The 21,598-nt window shown below is 44.6% G+C and overlaps 1 protein-coding gene across 2 annotated transcripts in view; it reads left to right on the forward strand.

Annotated features, from left to right (window-relative positions):
- The window catches only part of bmp6 (bone morphogenetic protein 6), an 88,314-nt gene that overhangs the window by 48,615 nt on the left and 18,101 nt on the right, over nucleotides 1-21,598 (forward strand). For both annotated transcript variants that reach the window (XM_080752108.1, XM_080752107.1), the window contains 3 exons: nucleotides 6,164-6,356; nucleotides 13,560-13,708; nucleotides 15,726-15,923. In XM_080752108.1, the coding sequence (XP_080608234.1) occupies nucleotides 6,164-6,356; nucleotides 13,560-13,708; nucleotides 15,726-15,923 (540 nt within the window). The remainder of the gene's footprint in view (nucleotides 1-6,163; nucleotides 6,357-13,559; nucleotides 13,709-15,725; nucleotides 15,924-21,598) is intronic.

Consider the following 21,598-nt stretch of genomic DNA (forward strand, 5'->3'; position numbering starts at 1 on the left):
GTTGGAGAGTTGTTTGGACCGCCCTTGACCTCACAGAGCTTCATAGATCTAACATTCCTTCGACACAAACCCACACCTGACATCATAGACATCCACACTGCAACATCTGCTGCTGTGTGCAGAGGAGGAGACAAAATAAAAGTGCATATGTCTCTCTACACATCTATGTGTGCGTATGTGTGTGTGTGTGTGTGTGTGTGTGTGTGTGTGTGTGCGTGCGTGCATGCATGCTTGCGTGTGCTTGCGTGCCTGTGTCCATGTGTTCCTGTGTGGGCAGCATGTGGGGGAATGAATGTCATGAAACAGTCACTGTCACAAGTGATAGACATAACATAGAGCTAATGTGAAGAGCATCTTCGCCACTAAAGGCCGTATATGAGGTTTGCCTCTATAGAAAGTCTTTGAAGCACAGAGAGGCACAATCCTTCTTTCAATTACCAGGATTAGTTGTTGTGACCCATATGGGGACCCCCCCTCCCCCCAAGAACCTGTGAATCTGTGTACCTTGAATGAGAGCTGACTGTCTAGGTAGGACAACACCAAGGTTCTTAGCAGTTGGAACTGTTCCTGAAGTCATCAGGGCATTGTCTATGGAAATAGTTAGATCCTGCATGGGGCAGGACATAGCTGGGAAGAAGAGGAGCTTCGTCTTGTCTGGGTTGAGGTGGTGGGCTGACATCCATTGTGAGATGTCAGCCAGACATGCAGCGATGCGCTCTTCCACCTGGGTGGCAGAAGGGTGATGGATAGAAATAGTTGAGTGTCATCGGCATAGCAGTGATAAGATAGATTGTGAGCAGAGATGAAAGCACCAAGAGATTCAAAGATCATTTGATTGGCTGGTTCCAACCTACAGGACCTGTTGCATTTTTTAGTTTTTTGTCATTTAAAACGCATGTATCTAAAACCCACCACGTTTACAGTTAAGACCCGCCTGCGCAAGCTTGTGATTGGCTGAACCGGAGGTGGAGCGCTCCACTGTGTTGACTTGGTATGGAGAGACTCTGCCCCACATGTTTCACATGGGCTAGTGCCACCATGAGGCAGATCTTTGCAAAACACATTTTTGGACAGTACTCCTACAGATTTTGTCCAAGAATCACGCAAATCGGTAGACAGTATCTCTACAGTTATGTGATCAACATGAATGTGTCTGATTTACCCTAATCTATCAAAAGTTTACAGGATGTCTCAAAATCATGAACGCAACCTACGATTTGCGTGAAGTTTTGCACACACGTCAAAGAGCAAATGCCACCCTTTTCACATTGGCCTGTTATAGCGCCGCCAGCAGGTCAACTTTTGCCAAACACATTTTTGAAACAAAATGCCTCAAATCATACGTGCAGTGTCCGATTTCCGCGAAAGGCCCAAGAACACCTTTTCACATTGGCTTACTATAGCGCCACCAGGAGGCCACAATAACCTACCTGACCTGGCGGAGACCTGAAGAGCACTGATTCTAGTTTTTGCTATTTCTGAATTTGAATCCTGTAACGGTTTTGGGACATATGAGGTTATCATATCGTCGTTGTTGGGTGGAAACCATGTATGTCCAAAACAGTTCATTTGTATTTATCATTTTAAAAATGATTTAAACTAGTGAAAATAGCCGATCTACAAGCACACAACGCCTCGCGGTGCGAGGCGTTGTGTGCTTGTAGATCCGCTATTTTCACTAGCTACCGGTATGTGCGACGGTCTTGTATGATGAAGCAGGGCTTTACTTTACGAAAAAGCGTACCAATTAGAAACTTGGAGATACAAGGTTTCTGCCCCACAGTGATGATGAAACTAAATGAAATGTTGCCTAATTGAAGGAGTAATGTGATGAAGGAGAGCCTGCTGGTTGGATGGAGAGCAGAGAGATGGGAGGAGATGACCTTGGTCTGTCCTGTCATTCCACATGTGGGAGCTGAAGTGAGGCGCATCCTCCTCTTCTCCCTCACTCCTCCTTCCTCTTCAGGGAGCAGACCTGGACCGTACAACCATGACTTCTGTTAAATGATTAGAGACATCGTGTGTGTGTGTGTGTGTGTGTGTGTGTGTGTGTGTGTGTGTGTGTGTGTGTGTGTGTGTGTGTGTGTGTGTGTGTGTGTGTGTGTGTGTGTACACGTGCATGTGCATGGTGTGCAATGAGACACTCTCCGGGGAGAACAGACTGTAATGTTGTGTGTGTGTGTGTGTGTGTGTGTGTGTGTGTGTGTGTGTGTGTGTGCGTGTGTGTGTACTTCTGTGTCTTTGTGATCAGCGCCTATTTATCAGTTTTTAGATGGAATGAACTACTGGAGTTTAGCTTGTCAATTAACGCATTTTTAGGCATTTTGTTTCCACTTTTGCGTTGCCCACAAGTTGTGCTCACACACACACACACACACACACACACACACACACACACACATATAAATTATATATACACGCACGCACGCACGCACGCACGCACGCACGCACACACTGATGTGTAAGCCATGTGCTACAGTATGTGTGGGAGTCTCTTGGTGTTTGAAGGGGACAGGTAGTTCCACCGGAGGAAACTCCCTGATGTTTCTACTGCCGTCGTTGATCAAGTCAGGAAGACTATGTGCGGTACACTGCAAAGTTAATTTAACTTAACCCATTAAGACAGGGGTCTTCAACGTTTTCAGAACAAGGACCCCTTAGTTGAGAAATAGATGAAGCAGTGAGTGACCCCCACAACCTTTTCATAGATTCCATATGTTTTCAGATATTTAACCACTTGAACCGTCAATACTTAATAAAGTTGAGCTTTCACTCTGTACTTGGTGTGCTCTTTTTTCCCCTCTGCACCAAACCTCTTTGCCGAAAATCACGCTGCGAGGCGCTGTGAGCTTGTAGATCGGCTATTTTTGGCTAAAGTTCTCAGAATATGGACACTAGGGTTCAAGTGGTTAATATAAAAAAGGAGAAAAAAAGTTTCTATCACACAAAGATTTGGAGGCCCCCTTGTAGTAACTCTGAGGACCCCCTAGGGGTTGAAGATCCTTGTTCTAAATCGTATAGTTTCTATATCAGTGGTTCTCAAACCTTTTCTTATCAAGGACCCCAAATTGATGTGTATTTGGCGGTGAACTTCCATCACAAAATGCTTTATTCCAGGGACCCCCAGAAGTAAACGTTTGAGTTAAATGTTTAGTTTATTCTCTCTGAAGAAACGGAGCTAGTAAAAGGCAGGTGTGGTGCATACAGGATAGGATTGGTTGTGTGGTGGGACAGAATGCACTGGAGCAGCTTGGTTGATTTAAATGTGTCATTTGACCAAATGACAATAGTGATATTTATAAATTCTTCACCTAAAGTAAAACATATAGTAAAAAAAAGAAGTGCTTCTAAAGAACCATGTCACGGTTCAATGCTCGACATGAGTTTCACTTAAAGAGGTGGTGCCATAGTTTTGTACTGTGTGTGGAAATAATATGCAAATATATCTTCCCTGTGTATTTTTGCTTACTTCCTGAAAACTGAGAGCCTCTGAGTCAAAAGGACCAATTGAAATACACTGATATAATGCACGCACGCATGCACGCACGCGCACACACACACACACACACACACACACACACACACACACACACACACACACACACGCACACGCACACGCACACACACACACACACACACACACACACACACACACACACACACACACACACAGAGAGAGAGAGAGACATGGAAATCCCATCAGAGGTCAGATCCTGTTTCCAAGGGTTGATTTACTTTCACCAATCGGATTATATCGCGTAAAGTGACACACATCCGATCATTTCATTGCGGTTTTGAAATGATAAACCACATGGAATATGATTTATTTATTTTATTCTTTTGTAATGAAAAAATCAGATCTGGATCACACGGGTGGAAAGACCAGAGTAGAATTGTAATGGAATATGATTTATATGCACGATTTGTACTAGCTGAGTGCTTGTTTCATCACCAACAAAGGCCTTTACTGTACAGTAGGTCATGGGAAAAAAAGTCACCATTATTGGTACATTATTGGCTATTACAGTGATTCCCAAACTGCGGGCCCTGTCTTATCAATAACAAAATGTTTTTGATAACAAAACATTAATATAAAAACAATAATGTATAAGCAAATGTCATGGCATATTTTTTTCCTTTTAAACCTTGACAAAGTCACATTTAATGTGTGTTCATTGTGATACAGATGAAATTATAAAGTACACCTCAATTGAAAACGTGCTCTGAAAATGCCCAGGGCCCACCCGTCTGAACATTTACGTGGTTGGAAGGGCGGGCCGTGACCGCTTTTGAGAATTTCAAGTGGGCCCTTTATCCAGTAAAGATTTGTGAACCGCTGGGTATTTACTGTAAGTTATCTTCTGGGCTTGATATAATGGTTCAAAAAGAGATTTTGCTATTTGACATAGAACAGTGGTTTTCAACCACCAGTGGTTTTTTGACCAACGTTTGCCTGTTATCTCTCCTATGGTGCCACATCAACACAGCATGGAACTGTGGACAAAATCTACAACAACGAGATAGAGAGTGTGTGAGAAACAGTTTAGACTGTATTCACGTGCGTGATGATCATGTAGAGCACTGCCAGGGGTGGACTGGGCATCTGGCATATGGGCCGACTATTTTTTTTCTCCCATTTTTGCAAGTTTTTCTTTATTTTTTTCCCACCAATTTAGGATAGTTACCGTAATCTTTGAGCTGGCGGCCACTAAGTGGAGAGTGCCAATCCTTCAGTAGCACCAGCCCACAGAGCAGAGAAACATCACATGATTGATTGGCCCACTGGCTTGTCTATCATCTGAATACTGGCCTAGTAGACATATCACAGCCTACTGTGGCCCAGGAGTCCCACCCAAACATATAACAGCATACAAGCGTTGCTGCCTCGACGCGTTGTGGGCTTGTACATCTTCTATGTTCGGTTCACGCCGGTTGTGGTGGGCCGGTCTTGGCCTAGATGCCAGGGCCGAATTTATGTCCCAGTCCAGCCCTGAGCACTGCTGTGGTCCACGGTTCCTGGCCTCTTTCTCTCATTTCCCTGTCCTCTCTCTGTGTGGTGCTGTGTCAGTGGATGGACGGCCTCCGCAGGCCCTTTGCTGTGGGTCGGATCCAAACCTCCAGCTGAGACGGGAACCATTTCCCCTGTGGGCAAACACATAATCATTACGGCACATATTGCTGCTTATAATGTGTAGGAGGCCTTTGGAAGGGAGCACATTTGTTGGTTTTTGTCATTTTGCCGCCGTCAGAAGTGGTCGCGACGCACACACATGTTTGCTGCCGCCAAGGGGGGAGAAAAAAAAACATAGGGCTTTTTTTTTGTTGCTTCGGACGGATGATAACAGAGAGGTTTATTTAGGGAAACTTTGTATGCCGCAAAAACCTATTAGTCGATGTGCATAAATCACATGTGATCACTTTAAAAGGCTTCTATGGTCAACCTCAGCGCTGTGTCTGTGAATAGGATATCCGCTCTTCACTAACTGGCGTCCTACAGAAAACCTTGTGTTTTCACTTTTGAACGCTTTCCTGCGCAGAAGATTGACAGCTTGCACCGTCTCCCATCGGTGGAAAATGATTCATGTCACTGGAATCGAACCAGAACAAAGACATAGCTTTCCAAAACGTTCTCATCCAGCTGTATACTCACCCAAGAGATGTTTTTTAGGATATTCATTCATCCATTTCGCTCATTTATGTACAAAAAGACAGGAGACTCAGGGTTTCAGCCGCAGAGCGCGGACCGCTGTATAAAGAGGGAAGACATTAGCTTCCCTTTTTAGTCTGCCTTTGGCATTGTGGCGCCTTAAATTAAGAGCCATCTCAGACACACTCTCAGTTATTATGCTAACGTAATTACATGTTTATGTCCTGCCATGTCTAAGATGTGACCTATGATATCTCTATAGGGTTTGCCATGTCTGCCCCGCTGTCTGCTCCGTTTTCACCAGCCTAAACGAGAGCACGAGGGGAATGTTGTGTTGTGTTTAATTTAAACTGTATCTAGGAAAATGTAACCGTATTGAACCATAACCTATGACTTTCTAAACAACCTTAGTTAGTTAGTTCTATATTCACTGAAAGTTCCCTCTGTGCTTCTCTCTCTCTCTTTCTCTGTGGTGTGTGTGTGTGTGCGTGTGTGCGTGTGCGTTCCTCTGTACAGTGGAGTACGACAGGGAGCTCTCTCCGCAGAGACGGCACCACAGAGAGTTTAAGTTCAACCTGTCTCAGATACCAGAGGGAGAGGCCGTCACCGCCGCCGAGTTCCGCCTCTTCAAAGAGTGCGTGAGCCGCGCCTTCCGCAACGACACCTTCATCATCAAGGTGTACCAGGTGGTGAAAGAGCACCCAGACAGGTACCACGCACACACACGCACGCATGCACGCACGCACACACACACACACACACACACACACACACACACACACACTCGTGCACCCACATGTGCTTTGTCTGAGGGGGCATGGTGGCGCAGTCAGTAGTGCTGTCACCTCACAGCTAGAAGTGTGTGTGGGCGCTGGGGGCGTGTTCTCTCCTCCGCGTCATCAGTGCCCATACCCAAGGTGGAGTTGGCAAAAGGGCCTTTCTGTGTGGAGTTTGCATGTTCTCCCTGTGTCCCCTAGGGTAGGTAACCTCACAAAAAAACATGCAGTAATCCTGGTCTCTATACTGCCTCCCCCTGGCCAGCTGGGGCGCCTGATGGAGGGGAAATGAACTGGTTGGAATAACGTGTTCCTTCCACATGCTACGTCCAACCGGGGAAACTCCCCCTTTCAGGTGAAAAGAAACAATTAACTTGGACTCCTCATACATAGAGGGAAGCATGAGGTCAGTCCGTTGTCTCCCCAGGTTGGTAGAGGGAGTGTAGCCAAGCCCCTGGAACCTAGGGGGAGGGCTGAAGCGTCATGGACATGGTGGCCATTTGAGGTACTGCAGTTGGGGCTTCTAACACACAAACGCGCATCTAGGCTTCTTTGTATTGGCTGCGCGTTCATAGCGGAAGTGCTCGCTCATGAATTGGAGCCCCGGCGCGTCCATGAACAAACTCTACAAACTCTAAGCCCCACTACGTCACGTTTCGGAGGCGTTTCCAAACGCGGAAGTACGCTCGGGGGCCCCGACCCCGAAATGACCCGAGAGACCCGTACCGGGTTCGGTCAGTGTTTTATCATTATCACTCGGACACGGGTTGGAAACGGTCGCATTTCCCTCAGAACACTTCGGAACACGGGACTGTAATCATCATGTGTATAACCCGAGAGGACCCGATAGGACCCGTACTGTGTGTGTGACGTGTGTGTACTTTCTGCTTTTTATGCAAACTATAAAGCAAACAATCAATCAATGCGCTGGCGTGCGGTGCTGCGCTATGATCAGGATCGGAACGGAGTTGTGTATAACGTGTGTGCTGTACTGTGTTTAGGCTGACCTAGGATCAGATTCAGGTCCGTTATCAGCCGCGAGGCAGCGACATGAAGAAAGGCTGTGTAACTGTGAGATGATAATGCTGGTCTAAGATCAGATTTACAGCGGGGAAAAAAGAGCTTGGTATTCTGGTGCCCTCTCTATACTTATTATACTGTAACTGAGTGTAGCGCCCAGGATGCCAGTGTCAGTCTGTGCAAAATAGCTCTTGGTAAATGTTCTATTTATATAGCACCTTTATCCAATGCGCTTTACATAGATTGTGCATTACATTCACCCACCCATTCATACACCGATGGCCGAGGAAACCATGCAAGGCACCAACCTGCTCCTCTCCTCTCCTCTTTCCCCCCACATCTCATTTCATGTCATATTTATAAAGTAGAATGAGCCTTGAGGGGAGACCAAAGAGAGAGCAAGGCCAACTCCTGCCAAACATTTACATTACGGTGGGGGTAGAAAAACAACCAGAAATATTGCTGAATGGTGTTTGTGTTGTATCAACCCTGACCAGTGAGACAGAGACAGAGGGGCTGTACCTCATTTCCAGCGTAAAGTCTAAAAACAGGCGTGTTTGATTTGGTTAACAGTGTCCCTTTGGTCTTTTATTTTCAACTAATGTAGAACAATATTTCAAATGACCTGCTGACCAGTTTTCCCAATTGCTTAATTAAGTCAGTGTTGTCCTTAAGACCAGTGGTTCCAATTAAGTTGGCGACCCTTATGCTTTCCTGAGGCATTCCAGGATTTGAATAAAGAATGAAAGAACATGTCACTGTCATTCGAGAAAGGAAGAAAATTGGTGAACTTACAATCAATGTATATTGTAATCAAAGTACGGTAGTCAAGTCAATATTATCCTACATTTGATCAAATCGAGACTTTATTGCATGCTACATTAGGTGTAAAACCTAAGTCAATTACTCCCTAAAGGCAAAATCACAATTTCTTCGGGTTGGTAGGGGGTCCTTGGATAAAGCTGGTCCACTTTTTGGATTCTTTGATCGAAAAGATTTTGTTGGTATATTTTTCTGTCTATCAAAAGGGTTTCCATGAGTATCATGAGTTACTTATTTGCTGCATTCCTTTATACCTACAATGGGTGGTTTTGTGCCCTTGTGGCCTGGAGGCAAAGCCTTTTATTTGTGTAGATATGTGGAGATTAAAGGGCCCATACGTACATCTCCAATTTCTGTATTATTGTAGGACAGTTTTTCTTCCTTGAAGAAAATGACAGCCTGGACGGTGGGCTATCAGATGGGGGAGGGTCTGAAGTCTTTACTTTGGGCCAAGTTGGGGAAAAAAAGCAAGGCGTATTTTGTCATCAATGTCAAATTAATTTGGCAAGCTTCATACAGCCACAAAGTTCTAACTGCTTTGATTATACTGTACACATTTGAATCTTCCATCGCCACATTCAGTCAGTAAAAGCAACACGAGTTTATCAACTGACTGTAGTTTCATGGGAACAGAAGATGAACTAGAAAGATGCAATTGGAAATTGCAAGTGTGATTGCCGTGACGTGAGTCACACTTGCAAATGAATTCTGTGTTACCATTTGAACTTTCCCCATTCAAGTCAGTGGGAAATTTAATTCGTTGATAAATTGATGGCCATATATGGAGATCTCTGTGTCAGTCCTTGTCCCTTTTATGCCCATATATGGAGATCCCCGATGTCATCAATATTAAGCCCATATATTGGAATGCCCATGGACATACTGTGTCAGTCTCATGTGGTCTATGGGCCGATGCACACTCCACTTTTAGAGGCAGATTTATTTCGGTTCGGGGAGTCACAAAATCTCGGCAGCACCGAACAGCCAAATTAATGACGGTACCGGCCCCTCGGACCTCTGAATGACGTCATTTTGTAGTTTAGACTGAGATGAACAGAAATAAATTCAGCTCTAAAAGTGAAGTATGCATCGGCCCTATGATGTCAGACATCTATGATGTCAGTCATTCTCCATAATTTGGGAAAGGTTCCATTTTTAATTCAAGTCAATGGAGAAAATGATGGCGTGTGTGTGAGTGCACTTCGCTCACACACACAATGCATTGAAAGAATGACCTGCTTCTGTAGCGCAGGCGCACGTCTCAGAAAGTGAGAGTATGCCGAAGGCATACTTATGCTGTATTTAACAACAGTGAGTGTTTCAAAGTTATGTCCAAACTTCATCTCGCTTCTGTAACCGCGAGACATGCGCACATTCATAGAGATATTCGTGCGTGTGCAACACGGGCGGCGCCTACGCAGTAGCTCCTTATGCTGTGTCATTTGTCCACGCATGCGCAGTAGGTTGCAGGGCTATTCCTCTAATGGCCCAAATCTGGGGCAAAATCTGACTGTTTAATCAAAGTTTCTTGTAGGTTGACGGGAAATGGGGACAGCCCTAGCTATATTTTTGTCCATGCCTTACCTCTTATCCCAAACTTTTGTTACTATTTAGAATACTTCAAATAGCCGACCTACTTCGACACATTGTGAGCTTGTAGATCAGCTATTTGAACTATTTAAAAAAAGAAGTTTAGGGATAACGGGTAAGGCATGGATGAAAATTGGGCCCCCTGGGGAGTGTGTGACATGCAGTAAAGGCCGTCGGGACCGGGACCCGAACCCACACCGCGCTGCCAGGCCACCCTGGAGCCCAGCCTAATCAAAGTTTAAAGATTATTATGACGCTTGAAAGCATGAAAGGCAGCCCCGTTCAAAGGCCAGACCCATGACTTATGTTTGTGCCAAGTTTGTAGACAATAATGTCCTACCGGTCTGCCGTGGGAACGCGAGCGCACAAATGCACGGCGGAGTTGCAGATTCTAAGTGTAGCAGCATTATAGCTTTGTGATCCTAGCTAAGCATTGTAGCTCCGCTGTTACCTTTCTCGCACCCCTCCCTACAACTCTAACTGTGAGCCATAATGATAGAGCGCTTAATTAGCCTGACACCCTTTGTACTTTTAATTTGGTCGGGGTGGTTTCTCTGACATCGGGTGAGGAATGTGAGAGATCACAATGCAGAAAATGTGGCATGCTGGAGGTTTTTACGGGAACGGGCAGGTCACTGCAAATGTTTTTTCTGCACAACCATTTTAGGCTTCTACACATTTTCCTATTGCTGCTAACTATCCACAATGATTTCAGGTGTGTGAAAGGAATATTACCTTTATTCATTATGACGTTTGTTTTTAATAGTAGTTCATTTAACTAAACATCAAGACGGCCCCACCCTAACTTTTTTCAAAACTGCCCTCAAAACCCACTTCAGCCTTGCTTTCCACACATAATCCTTTTTCTCTTGTTTTAACGTTCAATTTGTATTCGTTTTTTGGTATGTAATGTATATTAGGGATGGGATTTATCGTGATAAAAAACAATCGTATCGTGGAGATTTAATTTATTGTGATATCGTCCTCCGCATGCACTGGGATCAATTCACCTTTAATTTGCCGAGCTGCATATACGGTACCACTTAAACCCTCTATAATTGGTAAAACATACTTATTATATACGTACTTGATACAGTCTTTTTTCACTCTCTACCAAATGTCTTTGCCAAAAAATAGCCGATCTACAAGCTCACAACGTGACGCGTTGTGAGCTTGTAGATCTGCTATTTTTTGGCAAATGTTCCGCCCCAGGATAATGGATTTTGATTATCGCGATAATATTGTAAAACCCGATTTCTTTTGTCACAATAATCGTGATATGACATTTTCATATTGTCCCACTGTATATCTTTATGGTGTTAAGATTAATGTTTAAAACGGGAAGTTGGGCCATCGTATTGGCTTAATCAATTAGTACTGTTTTAGAACATTTAGAACAATTGCATTGACCCCAGAAAAAACGTACGATTATTATTTTTTGCACACCTGCTCCGAATTTGCCGTGCGGCAAGTGGCTGTGGCAGTGCGTTTTTTTCCCGATCGAACCCAGTTCGATTTGTGCGTCTTTTCGCATGCGGTAAAAACTCCTTTTATGGATCCGCAGTGAGGATTCCGCACTACAATGCACACCAAATCCAATGCGTTTTAATCATGCAGCAAACGTAAAAAACGCAACGGGCCTGTGTGCAAAGCCCTTAACTCCACTGTCTACATAACGCATGGAAAAACACTTACATTCATCCTTTAAAAGGTATTCAGTCTTTCAGTTCAAAAGATGAAAGTGGGTGAAATAAACCGACCAGCTGTGAATGTAACCCACTACACACTAACACACTAACACACTAACACACTACACTTTTAACGACGGTCATCCACCATAACCATAAAGGAGATTTATCATAACAGAAAACACAACTTGACCCCTGACCTTATTATTCCAGCTCATTTGAGCCGCCAGTCAATAAAGTCAGATTCGCACTTTGTCGCGTGACAGCATCGCTTGTCGAAAATAACAGACGTACAAGCTCACAACGCGTCGCGTACACGACGGGTTGTGAGCTTGAAGGTCTGCTATTTTCGGCGTGTGACACCAGGGTGCGACAGGGCATAAATCAGACTTAAGAGGCTAGTTTACAGTAAGGCTTTAGAAGCTCATACCCTACGGGTGACCCCCCCCTGCCGCCATTTTGTGGGCCAAACCGGCTCTGATGAGGCAGGAACAACACTTACCCACCAGCCCACGCTGCGTCTAACGTGTGAACTTACTGTACTGCTAATTAACCTTTGGACTAATGAACCTTCAGACCAATACCATGGCACCGTTAAACTGGTCGGACTGAAAGACCTTCACAAAACACTCTCCCATTTATGCAGTTAGTTTTAGGGGTTAGCGTTAGCGTTATTGATCTCACACCGAAAATAGCAGATCCACACCCTCACAACATGTGGCAGGGTTTAGGGTTAAAATGGGCCATAGGATTTAAAAATGTCATTCATTCCTAAAATGCTGATGTGTCCTCGCAAGTACAGAACATGAACACAAACGTGTGTGTCTCAAACAGCTCATATGGAAGCTGTCAGAAACACTCCCATTAATGACCAATAAAGATGGAGTGGCCGTTGCATGACTACAGGGGCATTCCCAGCACACCTGGGTGACGGGGGGCCTTTGATGTGGTGGTGGCAGGAGGCACCCACACCGTGTCATTACAGCTGGAATGAATGGGGACAGTGGGAAGACAGGCCTTCCTCTTCTTACTCATTCATACTCTGTTTTCCTCTATTCTTTTCCCCCCTCTCGTTATGACCAGAGCATTAGGCAGTTTAAGCTTGATGATTTTCAGGACGGCAACGGCAGGTGGAGTACGGCTGCTATGATGTAATCGCCGTAGCAGTCAAAATTGTTAAGCAAACAGCCGCCGGCGACTCTATAACTCTATGAGTCCCTCCCATTTTACTGAACGCTTTTCTTCCCATGGCGACGCGTCTATACAGCATACGTTTTAGGCGCAACGTGGAAAGGGAGCTTCTGGCGTGGTACAGACGGCTGCGGCGGTGGCAGGTTGATCTATCAATTGCTGATCATGTCCGATTACCGTTGCCATATGCCGTAGCCGTCATTTGCTTAAAGTCGCTATTAAACAATTGATTGAACCTGTAGTGAAGATCTGCAAGCTCACAGCTTGTAAAGGTATTTGGTATAGAGCAGGGGTTTTCAACTGATTTTGACCCAGGGACCACCATCTTGACTAAGAGAAACCTGGGGACCACCTCTATATTTTATTACCAGTAAAGAACAGGGATACCATTTGGCAAGAAGCACAACATTTCTGTTGGATGCAGCCACATTTTAATGCAAGTATTCTTTCCCTGGACCAAGCAGGACAGCCCAAATCCTCTCTCAAAATATTATTATTCAAATGCAAACAAGAAAGAAGTTAAAGTACATTTTTAAAAACTTGTACTTGTATATATCACTGGCCAGATGGCCAAGACATGGCCCATATCTGTGTGGCTGGTTCAGATAGGTATATCCATGTACAAAATGGGCATAAAAGATATTGTATGATGTGATGTTATGGGAACCACTCTAACAGAAATCCCTTTTATGCCCATATATGGCAGGGCTTTAATTTACGAAAACTCTTGCGAATTTGAAACTTGGAGATAAAACGTTTCTGGCCGACAGTGACGATATGCTGTATATATATATGAAAAATCCTCTCTTCTGTTTATGTTCCCAGGGAGGCAGACCTGTTCCTGCTGGAGTCTCGCAGGCTGTGGGCAGCTGAGGATGGCTGGCTGGAGTTTGACATCACAGCCACCAGCAACCTGTGGGTGATGAGTCCTGTCCACAACCTGGGCCTGCAGATCAGCGTGGAGACCAGCAGCGGTAAGGTTCTAAAACCAGTGGTGTAAAGTAACTAAGTACATTTACTTAAGTACTGAACTTAAGTACAATTTTGAGGTATTTGTACTTTTCCAGTCGTCAGTACTTTTACTTCTACTCCTACTACATTTTGGGTCCAAATGTTGTGCTTTTACTCCACTACATTACATTTGAAAACTTTAGTAGTTGCTTTGTAGATTTCGATTATTATTACAAAACATAGGCCTACATTAACCACTTCAACCCTATACATGTCGGCCATTTGAAAATAGCCAATTTACAAGAAAACACTCAGAATCAAAATATCCCATCGCCTGCAGCGCAACCCCTCCACTCTCTAATGCGGCCGGGCCGGGGAGCTCATTGAATCCATAGGAGGAGACGCGGCCGGGGACTCTGGGTCGGGGAGGAGGAGGAGAAGAGAGACAGACAGACAGATAGTTTCAGAACCGCTGTTAAAAGGGCTTCTCCTCGGTCAGAAACAGCCTGTCTTTGCTCTCCCCGTTTTCTTCGAGTGTGTGTGTGTGTGTGTGTGTGTGTGTGTGTGTGTGTGTGTGTGTGTGTGTGTGTGTGTGTGTGTGTGTATGTGTGTGTTTGTGTGTGTGTGTGTGTGTGTGTGTGTGTGTGTGTGTGTGTGTGTGTGTGTGTGTGTGTGTGTGTGTGTGTTGTGCGTCTCCGCCATTTCAACGATTAAACATAAACACACATATTTCCATGAACAATGGGGAAGTAACAACCAGCTTTGGGTGGAAATATAATTTTTATATGCACAGATTTATATATAAATGTGTGTCTTTAGCTTTAGCTTTAGTGCTAGCCCATAGCCCTTTGGGAGCAGAAACGTTGCTTTCTGAGGGCTGTGAGAGCGGCCCTGCAGGCGATGGGAAGAAAATGTACATTGTAAAGACATACAGTAAGTAACAGTCAATTAATTAATTTGATTGGCTTATCGCGCATTCCCACAATGACATCAAAAATATATAAACTTGTTTTTTAAGATGATTTCTTAAGGTGACAGTACCCCTTTAGGTGACATACCCCCTTTTAAGTAAAGAATGTGAGGACTTTTTCCACTACTGTTTCAAACCAATGGACACTAAATGGTGCTCTTGTCCATCCAGTCACCAGTGTTTCGGTTTTATCTGGTTGGACCGCACTTTTCGCCTACTAACTAAATAAAAACTAAACAAACCCTAAGCTATGATGACTAAAACTAATATAAACTAATATATTGACAATTTTGTAAAAAAACAACAACTAAAAGACAAGTCATTTTATGCTTGGTTGCGCTCTGAAAATAGCAGATCTAAAGCTCAGAGTTTGTGAGATTGTAGATCGGCTGTTTTCAGCATGCAACCACGTGTAAAATCAGCCGTGAAGACGCCAACAAGTCCCGCCAAAATACTAACTAAAGACTAAAATCTTATGATATTTAGTCAACTAAAGCTAGACGAAAACTAAGTAAAAATGTACTGTCAAAATCAACACTGCTCAAAGCTAGTGCAATATGCATTTGGGGCATATTGAGCGCCTGTCTGTTCAGAGAAGGCCGATTCTGGAGAACCGCTCATCGGATCGGCACACTCAACACTGCACTTCCTTGGTTGTCTTCCTTGGGTATCCATTGCAGTCGGTCGGATGAGCAGTTCTCGAGATCTGCGAAGGACAGACATATACACACACACACACACACACACATACATACATAAAGGGATTACTGGAATTTACGGGATATTCGATCTACCATATGCAGTGCACTTAGAGCTTTTGTGTTGATGGATTTATCTACGATATCATGAGACATACAGATATGTTTTTATCATATATACAGGTATTTGGTTTTAACGTTCTACTGCTGTTTTCCTTTGAATTTTTCTGTTCTTTCTTATCCCTTTTTTATCTGCTGCTGCAAATGTACGAGAAGCACCAAAAAACCAACACATTTAACCTTTGAAAGTTGTAAGAACAAAGAAACCGCTTGAACCTCGAGCGTTGACGTGTTTCGTGTTCTCCGCAACAGGGCGGAGCATCAGCACCAAGGAGGCGGGGCTGGTGGGTCGTGACGGCGCGCTGGAGAAGCAGCCCTTCATGGTGGCGTTCTTCAAGGTCAGCGAGGTCCACATCCGCTCTGCGCGCTCCACGGGCGGCAAGAGGCGGCAGCAGAACCGCAACCGCTCCACACAACCGCAGGAGGGCTCCCGAGGGCCCGGCCCGGCAGGTGGGTCTCATCTCATTGTAGGGGTGTCAACGGTTAATCAAACGAATCCATTCAATCGATTATACAAAATGATCGATAATTTAATAAACTAGTTTTAGGCATATTATATAGGGAAATTAAAAACTTTGAAAGTAGTGAAAATGGCTGATCTAAAATTGTAGATCGTCTAATTTCACTCTTGTGCGTCGAAGTATAAAATAGTGCTTAAGAAGTTAATCGATTTGTTGAAATATAACTTTTTTATATACATGAAAAAAGTGATGAATCAAAAACCTAATCGACATACTAATCGATACGGAAATATCCCATAGTTGTAGCCCTACGTCTCACTCAGATACCGTTCAGGTTCATGGATCATATGAACCCAGAGATCAGTGGATATGTTTGAAGAGTGGTCGGGTTATCTTACTCCTACAGTCTTGATGAATTGGACCTGACTTCTGTAGGATCTTCCTCTAATCAGCTCACATCTGATGACATTCCTTGCCATTGAAATAAGGTCTAAAATGTGTTTTTATTACACCAGATCCAGACATGGGCAGATGAATAGAGTAGTAGCCATTGTTGCACACACACACACACACACACCCCAAATATACATCTATCCAACGTTAGTGGCGCAAGTATTTCCATTTTCCTTACCCAAAGGGGAGAGGGAGGGGCGGACTGCAGTCTACAACATTTTCCTTATGTGATGGATGTATCTGTACATCAAAGTGTCACGCCTCACATTCAGCTGACTAAAACCCCAACACCTGCATCCTGCGTAGGAAAACGGTTCGCCTGCTGTTGAGTTTTAGAGCATTAGCGTCTGATTGGGGAAGCCTGCGGCATCCCTCCAGCCAGAGGACGAGAGGATGGGTGTGGGAGTTTAGTTTCAGTCAAAGACAGAACTCAATAGTGCGAGACAGACAATTAGCATTACAGAGAACATTTCAGACTCAATAGAAGAAAAGCAGAAAGGTAAAGCAAATGCGTGATTGCTATGAAGTCAAAGATGCCGATAAAAGGCGACGGCTCTGATGTCAGAGTGAAAGAGAGAGAGAGAGACAGAGAGATGAAAAGAGGGAGAGAATCTTTCTTGACAGGTGACCTCATCTGCTGAACTCCCTCATCAACCTCTGCCCCTCGCCCCTCCCTCCCTCCCACTCAGCTGCAGATGCAACGAGCAGGTATAATCCTGATGTTATGAACAGCATAAGCCCCTCCAAATTAAATCAAGCTCTAATCCTCCCACCTTTCACCCACTGCATAAATCTGGCCGGCGGTCGTGTAGCGGGCTGAAGCTAAGCTGATGCCGCCGCTGTGATGCGTCATTGTGTAGCTAGCAGTGAAGTGCACAACTATAGCTCTTTGTGAGCTTATTTTTTTTTGTGGCTAATATCTGTCTGATCCCTCGCTAATTTGACAGGTGAAGTTAAACGCTAACACTAAGCCATTATAACAGGATCTTGGCCGTGTCGTAGCGGAGCCCCTACACCTTCAGCATATGTGTATTTCATTTCTCATATATAAAGAGAAAGCCCCGGGACTGTGTTGAACCTGTTGAGTTTATAGCGGAAGCTAAAGTGATTTACCTCTGTCTCGTTGCTTCAGCTACAGTCATTTGATCGCTCTACCATCCGGGTAAGCTATACGGAAGCTTTTGTCAGGGGCTGCTGCTATCTCGAGTCTTTACGTTTTCTTGAAAACGTCTGTCACCGAGATGTTGTTGGCTCCGTTTTGTGTTTGCTCAGTGGTTTCTCCCAGCAGCGCAGGCTCAGTGGGCTATGATACGCTGCTGCTATCGCAAGGGGTTGTAGGTTAAATTCCTGCTGTGCTCGTCCTCAGTCATTGCGTTAGATGAAAGCTTTTGGCAAACAGAGAACAAAGACTTCATCATCCATTATACTACGGGACATCCAGAGTTTACCATATGTTCACTTCTGGCTGCGGCCCTATGCTGTCAGACCCTAACCGTCACCTTTGGCAGGAGGCGCCTTAAGATGTCTTAAGACATTAAGTTAAGATGTCTTGTAGATATGATGTTGATACGAGTGATACAGGAGTGTCCCGAGGGCTCGGAGGACCTAAGCCGCATGCATTCCACAGCCTCACAACGCAAGTTTTATGTCCAGCTCAGGCTCCCCGCCACGTCACCCTGCCCTCCTGCCCTCCACCCCATATTTCACCTGGGTTAATAATGGGATTATTCATCATATGAGGCTGTTTGAACCTGTAATAGGCTAATAAGTCTTCCCCTCTTCGTCAGTGAAACTATAACATATCACATATCATATGTATATGTTATTATAAAGCATTGGCTAGCGTTAAAATGTGTGTTAATCAGAATGCGTATGGCTTTTAATATTACAAAAGTGTTTACCAAAGCGTGATGATAATTGAATACAGGCCATATTGTACTTCTTGTTCTGTTCCGTCCCAATCTGCGCGATCCCGGTCAGGAAGATGAGAAAACCTTCTCCGAGAGTGAAGAAGCATGCGTTTGGCTGCCCTGAGACTCTAACAAGGACAATCTGTTAAATATGCGTCCTGGTGGATTGGACTTTACATAACCCAAAACATCAAGACCTCTCCGCCTCGCCGCTCGGGACGGCAGGGAGTGTAAATATTTAGATCCAACACAGGAAGCGGGGAGGTCCCCCCGTCCCCCCCAACCCCCGTCCCCCAACCCCCCGTCCCCCCCAACCCCCGTCCCCCGTCCCCCCTCCTCCCTCCCCCTCTCTCGCGACAGCCGTGTGTCCGCGGCCAGCGGAGGCCAGGGCCTGCTGGGATCGGAACGGGATGGGGAGGATCCGCTAGGAATTCAGTAGGGCATGTGGATCCAATACGGCATCACTCACTCCAGAGGCAGGGAGGAGGACAGGAGAGATGATGGGGGGGGGGGGGCATCCATCTTGTGGTGCTCTCAGAGGGAGAAACATAATGTGGACGTTGCCCCCCCACCACCCTCCTACCCTTCTCTCTTCAGTGTGGCAGCTTTGTCTTCAAGGGGTAATTGACTAATAATTCATCTCTATTCTATTATGCTAACAAACACCCACCTGCCCTTTAGACTTAGAGAGGCCCTGCCGTAAGCAAGCAGAAACCTGTTGGTTCTCTCTGTTTGTTGTATCATGAACAAACCTGCACAGAAATGTTTAGAATGGCCTTCCTCCCCCCCCCTACATGAGTGGTTTGTCTCCAGTTTCCAAACGACACCTCACTCTTTCCCTTTCTCTATGCTGTTTTCGCATAACAATATATTATCCAAATAAGGCTTGTCATGCCATTTTCTCAATTTCATAGTTACGCTGAGCTGTGTTTAACATAAGAATAATGCATTGTTTTGGTTTTACCTTATAGGAAGGGAATCCCTTTTGTGGTAGTTGTTGCTATGTACAGTATATTGCTTTTTGGAATAAATATAACATTTTTCAAACATAGTCAGGATTTAGACGACATTTTTAGAATCGTCCTCAGTCCTAAATGGGTTAATATTTTGCACAATCCATCATACTAGTTATTTATATGAGATGAGATACAGGTGATGCAGGTGATTTATCCAGGATTATTAGAGCACACTGAACCCATAAGTCGCTACTTCTATCCACAAATCTGAAATGAACGGTGAGGAAGCATTGAATATTGTGTCAGGAACTGGGTTTTTTCTACCTGTTAAACGCCCTAAAAATAAAATAAAGCGCTATTACAGTACAAACCCAGTCACACATCTCTGTGTGTGTGTGTGTGTGTGTGTGTGTGTGTGTGTGTGTGTGTGTGTGTGTGTGTGTGTGTGTGTGTGTGTGTGTGTGTGTGTGTGTGTGTGTGTGTGTGTAATAATGGGTGTGCCTGGTTTTGTGAAAAGTGAAAAAAGGCATACTGTACCATAGCCAAAGGAACAATATGACACCTTTAAAGGTAATTGGGGTTTTGTGGGGCCAGAGAGAGCGTGTGGGGGACGTAATGGGAGTGGGGCTGGGCTGTGGCTGCATGCGGGGGATGGTAACGACCATCCGGGGGATGGATGGAGAGTACTAGGTACCAAGAGCAAGCAGCACCACAGTGGCCTGTAATTAGGTGTAGCCAGTCATTAGCCGCCTGCTAAAAGACTGACCACGCTAACAGTATCGCTTAAAGAATTATAATAACACGGCACTCAGCCAGCTGTGTTTTTTCATCTGTCCCCCCCCCCACACCACCCCTCCCCCCAACCCTGTTCTCCTCCGCCCACCTCCACCCCCCCACCGACCCTCCTTTTGTTTACCGTCGAAGTAATTAGACATGGCGGGGCTCCCTCGCAGGGTTTAATAACCTCTGTGATGAAAGACAGGAAGAAAGATAAACTTCAGTCGGGAGGGGAGTGCTGTGTAACGAGGGGGAGGAGAGGGGGGGGGAGTGGGGGAGAGAGGAGAAATGGCACGGCGAACAGTGACATTGTTGCTTGTTGTGTCGTCATGTGTGGGATGTGGGAGACTCTTACGTCTTCTTGTTCTCTCTGGCCTGGGGTACGGTGACCAGTGTTTCCGGATTTTGCGAGAAAAATAAGCACATCAGGTCTATGAAAACAAGCCACAAAGAAGTGGCTATATATAGGCCACATGAGCATTTTAAACTCACAAATAGCTTGTAGATCTTTCAAACAAACAAAGAAAAAAATAAGCATTTTGGACAAATACACATTAATTTGGGGGTCCTTGACACGAAAACAACATTTTGAAAGCAAGCCCAAAAAAGCAACTATACTTTTAGAAACAAGCCCAAAATTCTTTAACTACCAATAATTTAGAAGCAACTTTACAGAAAAACAATCTCTACATTGCTTAGTCGCTTACAATAAGAAGACATGGCAACTGACGGCGTCTGCGACCAGACAGAGTCAGACAACCCCTTATTTTGGCTGTCCCGAGTCCAGACAAATAACTCCAAAACAGATAAATGTCCAGCTTTTCAGCATTCCAAATTGTCCCGGTTTTCACCCCAATTAAAATTACACTTGTTGTGAACTTGTGAGCGCTAACATTGAGGTTCATCATGTTCTGTTCTGTTGTAAGGTGAAGTCACTGCCGTGTGTGCTAAGATAATCCCCCATCCTGAAAACACCAGGTGGAAAAAAGATTCAAAGAAATTGTCAAAAGCTAAAATTGCAGATCTACAAGGTCAAAACACGTTGCATCGGGATGTGTTGTGAGCTTGTAGATCAGATATTGCCTGTAAGTGATTAACCGATTAAGACAGGAACTAAAGATTTTATCCACTTTAATCATTATTTCATTCTTTGGCTATTCAAAAATGAGCTTGCAAATCTGCTATTTGTGCAAGTCTTTGAATATGTTTTAAAAGCGAACATTCTAACTAAAATCCTTGCTTCTGGGGGGTCCCTGTAACAAAACATTTTGCTCCGTGGCCAAATACATATATATTTGGGGGTCTTTGACATGAAAAGGTTTGAGCACCTCTGATTATAGAAACATACGTAGGTTTTTCAGATATTTGGTGGGGTTTGGGGTTTTGAAATACACCCACACCCACTCTTCTATCTTCTTGTTGTTCTGGGTAGAAAGATCAGCGACCTTCTCTGGCCACAGGGGTCTGCTGCCCAGAGAAACTAAGTACATTTACTTAAGTACTGTACTTAAATACAATTTTGAGTTATTTGTACTTTACTTGAGTAATTCCAATTTCCAATACTTTTA

This window comes from Nannobrachium achirus (assembly GCF_963921795.1).
Source record: "Nannobrachium achirus genome assembly, chromosome: 21".
Lineage (NCBI taxonomy): Eukaryota > Metazoa > Chordata > Actinopteri > Myctophiformes > Myctophidae > Nannobrachium > Nannobrachium achirus.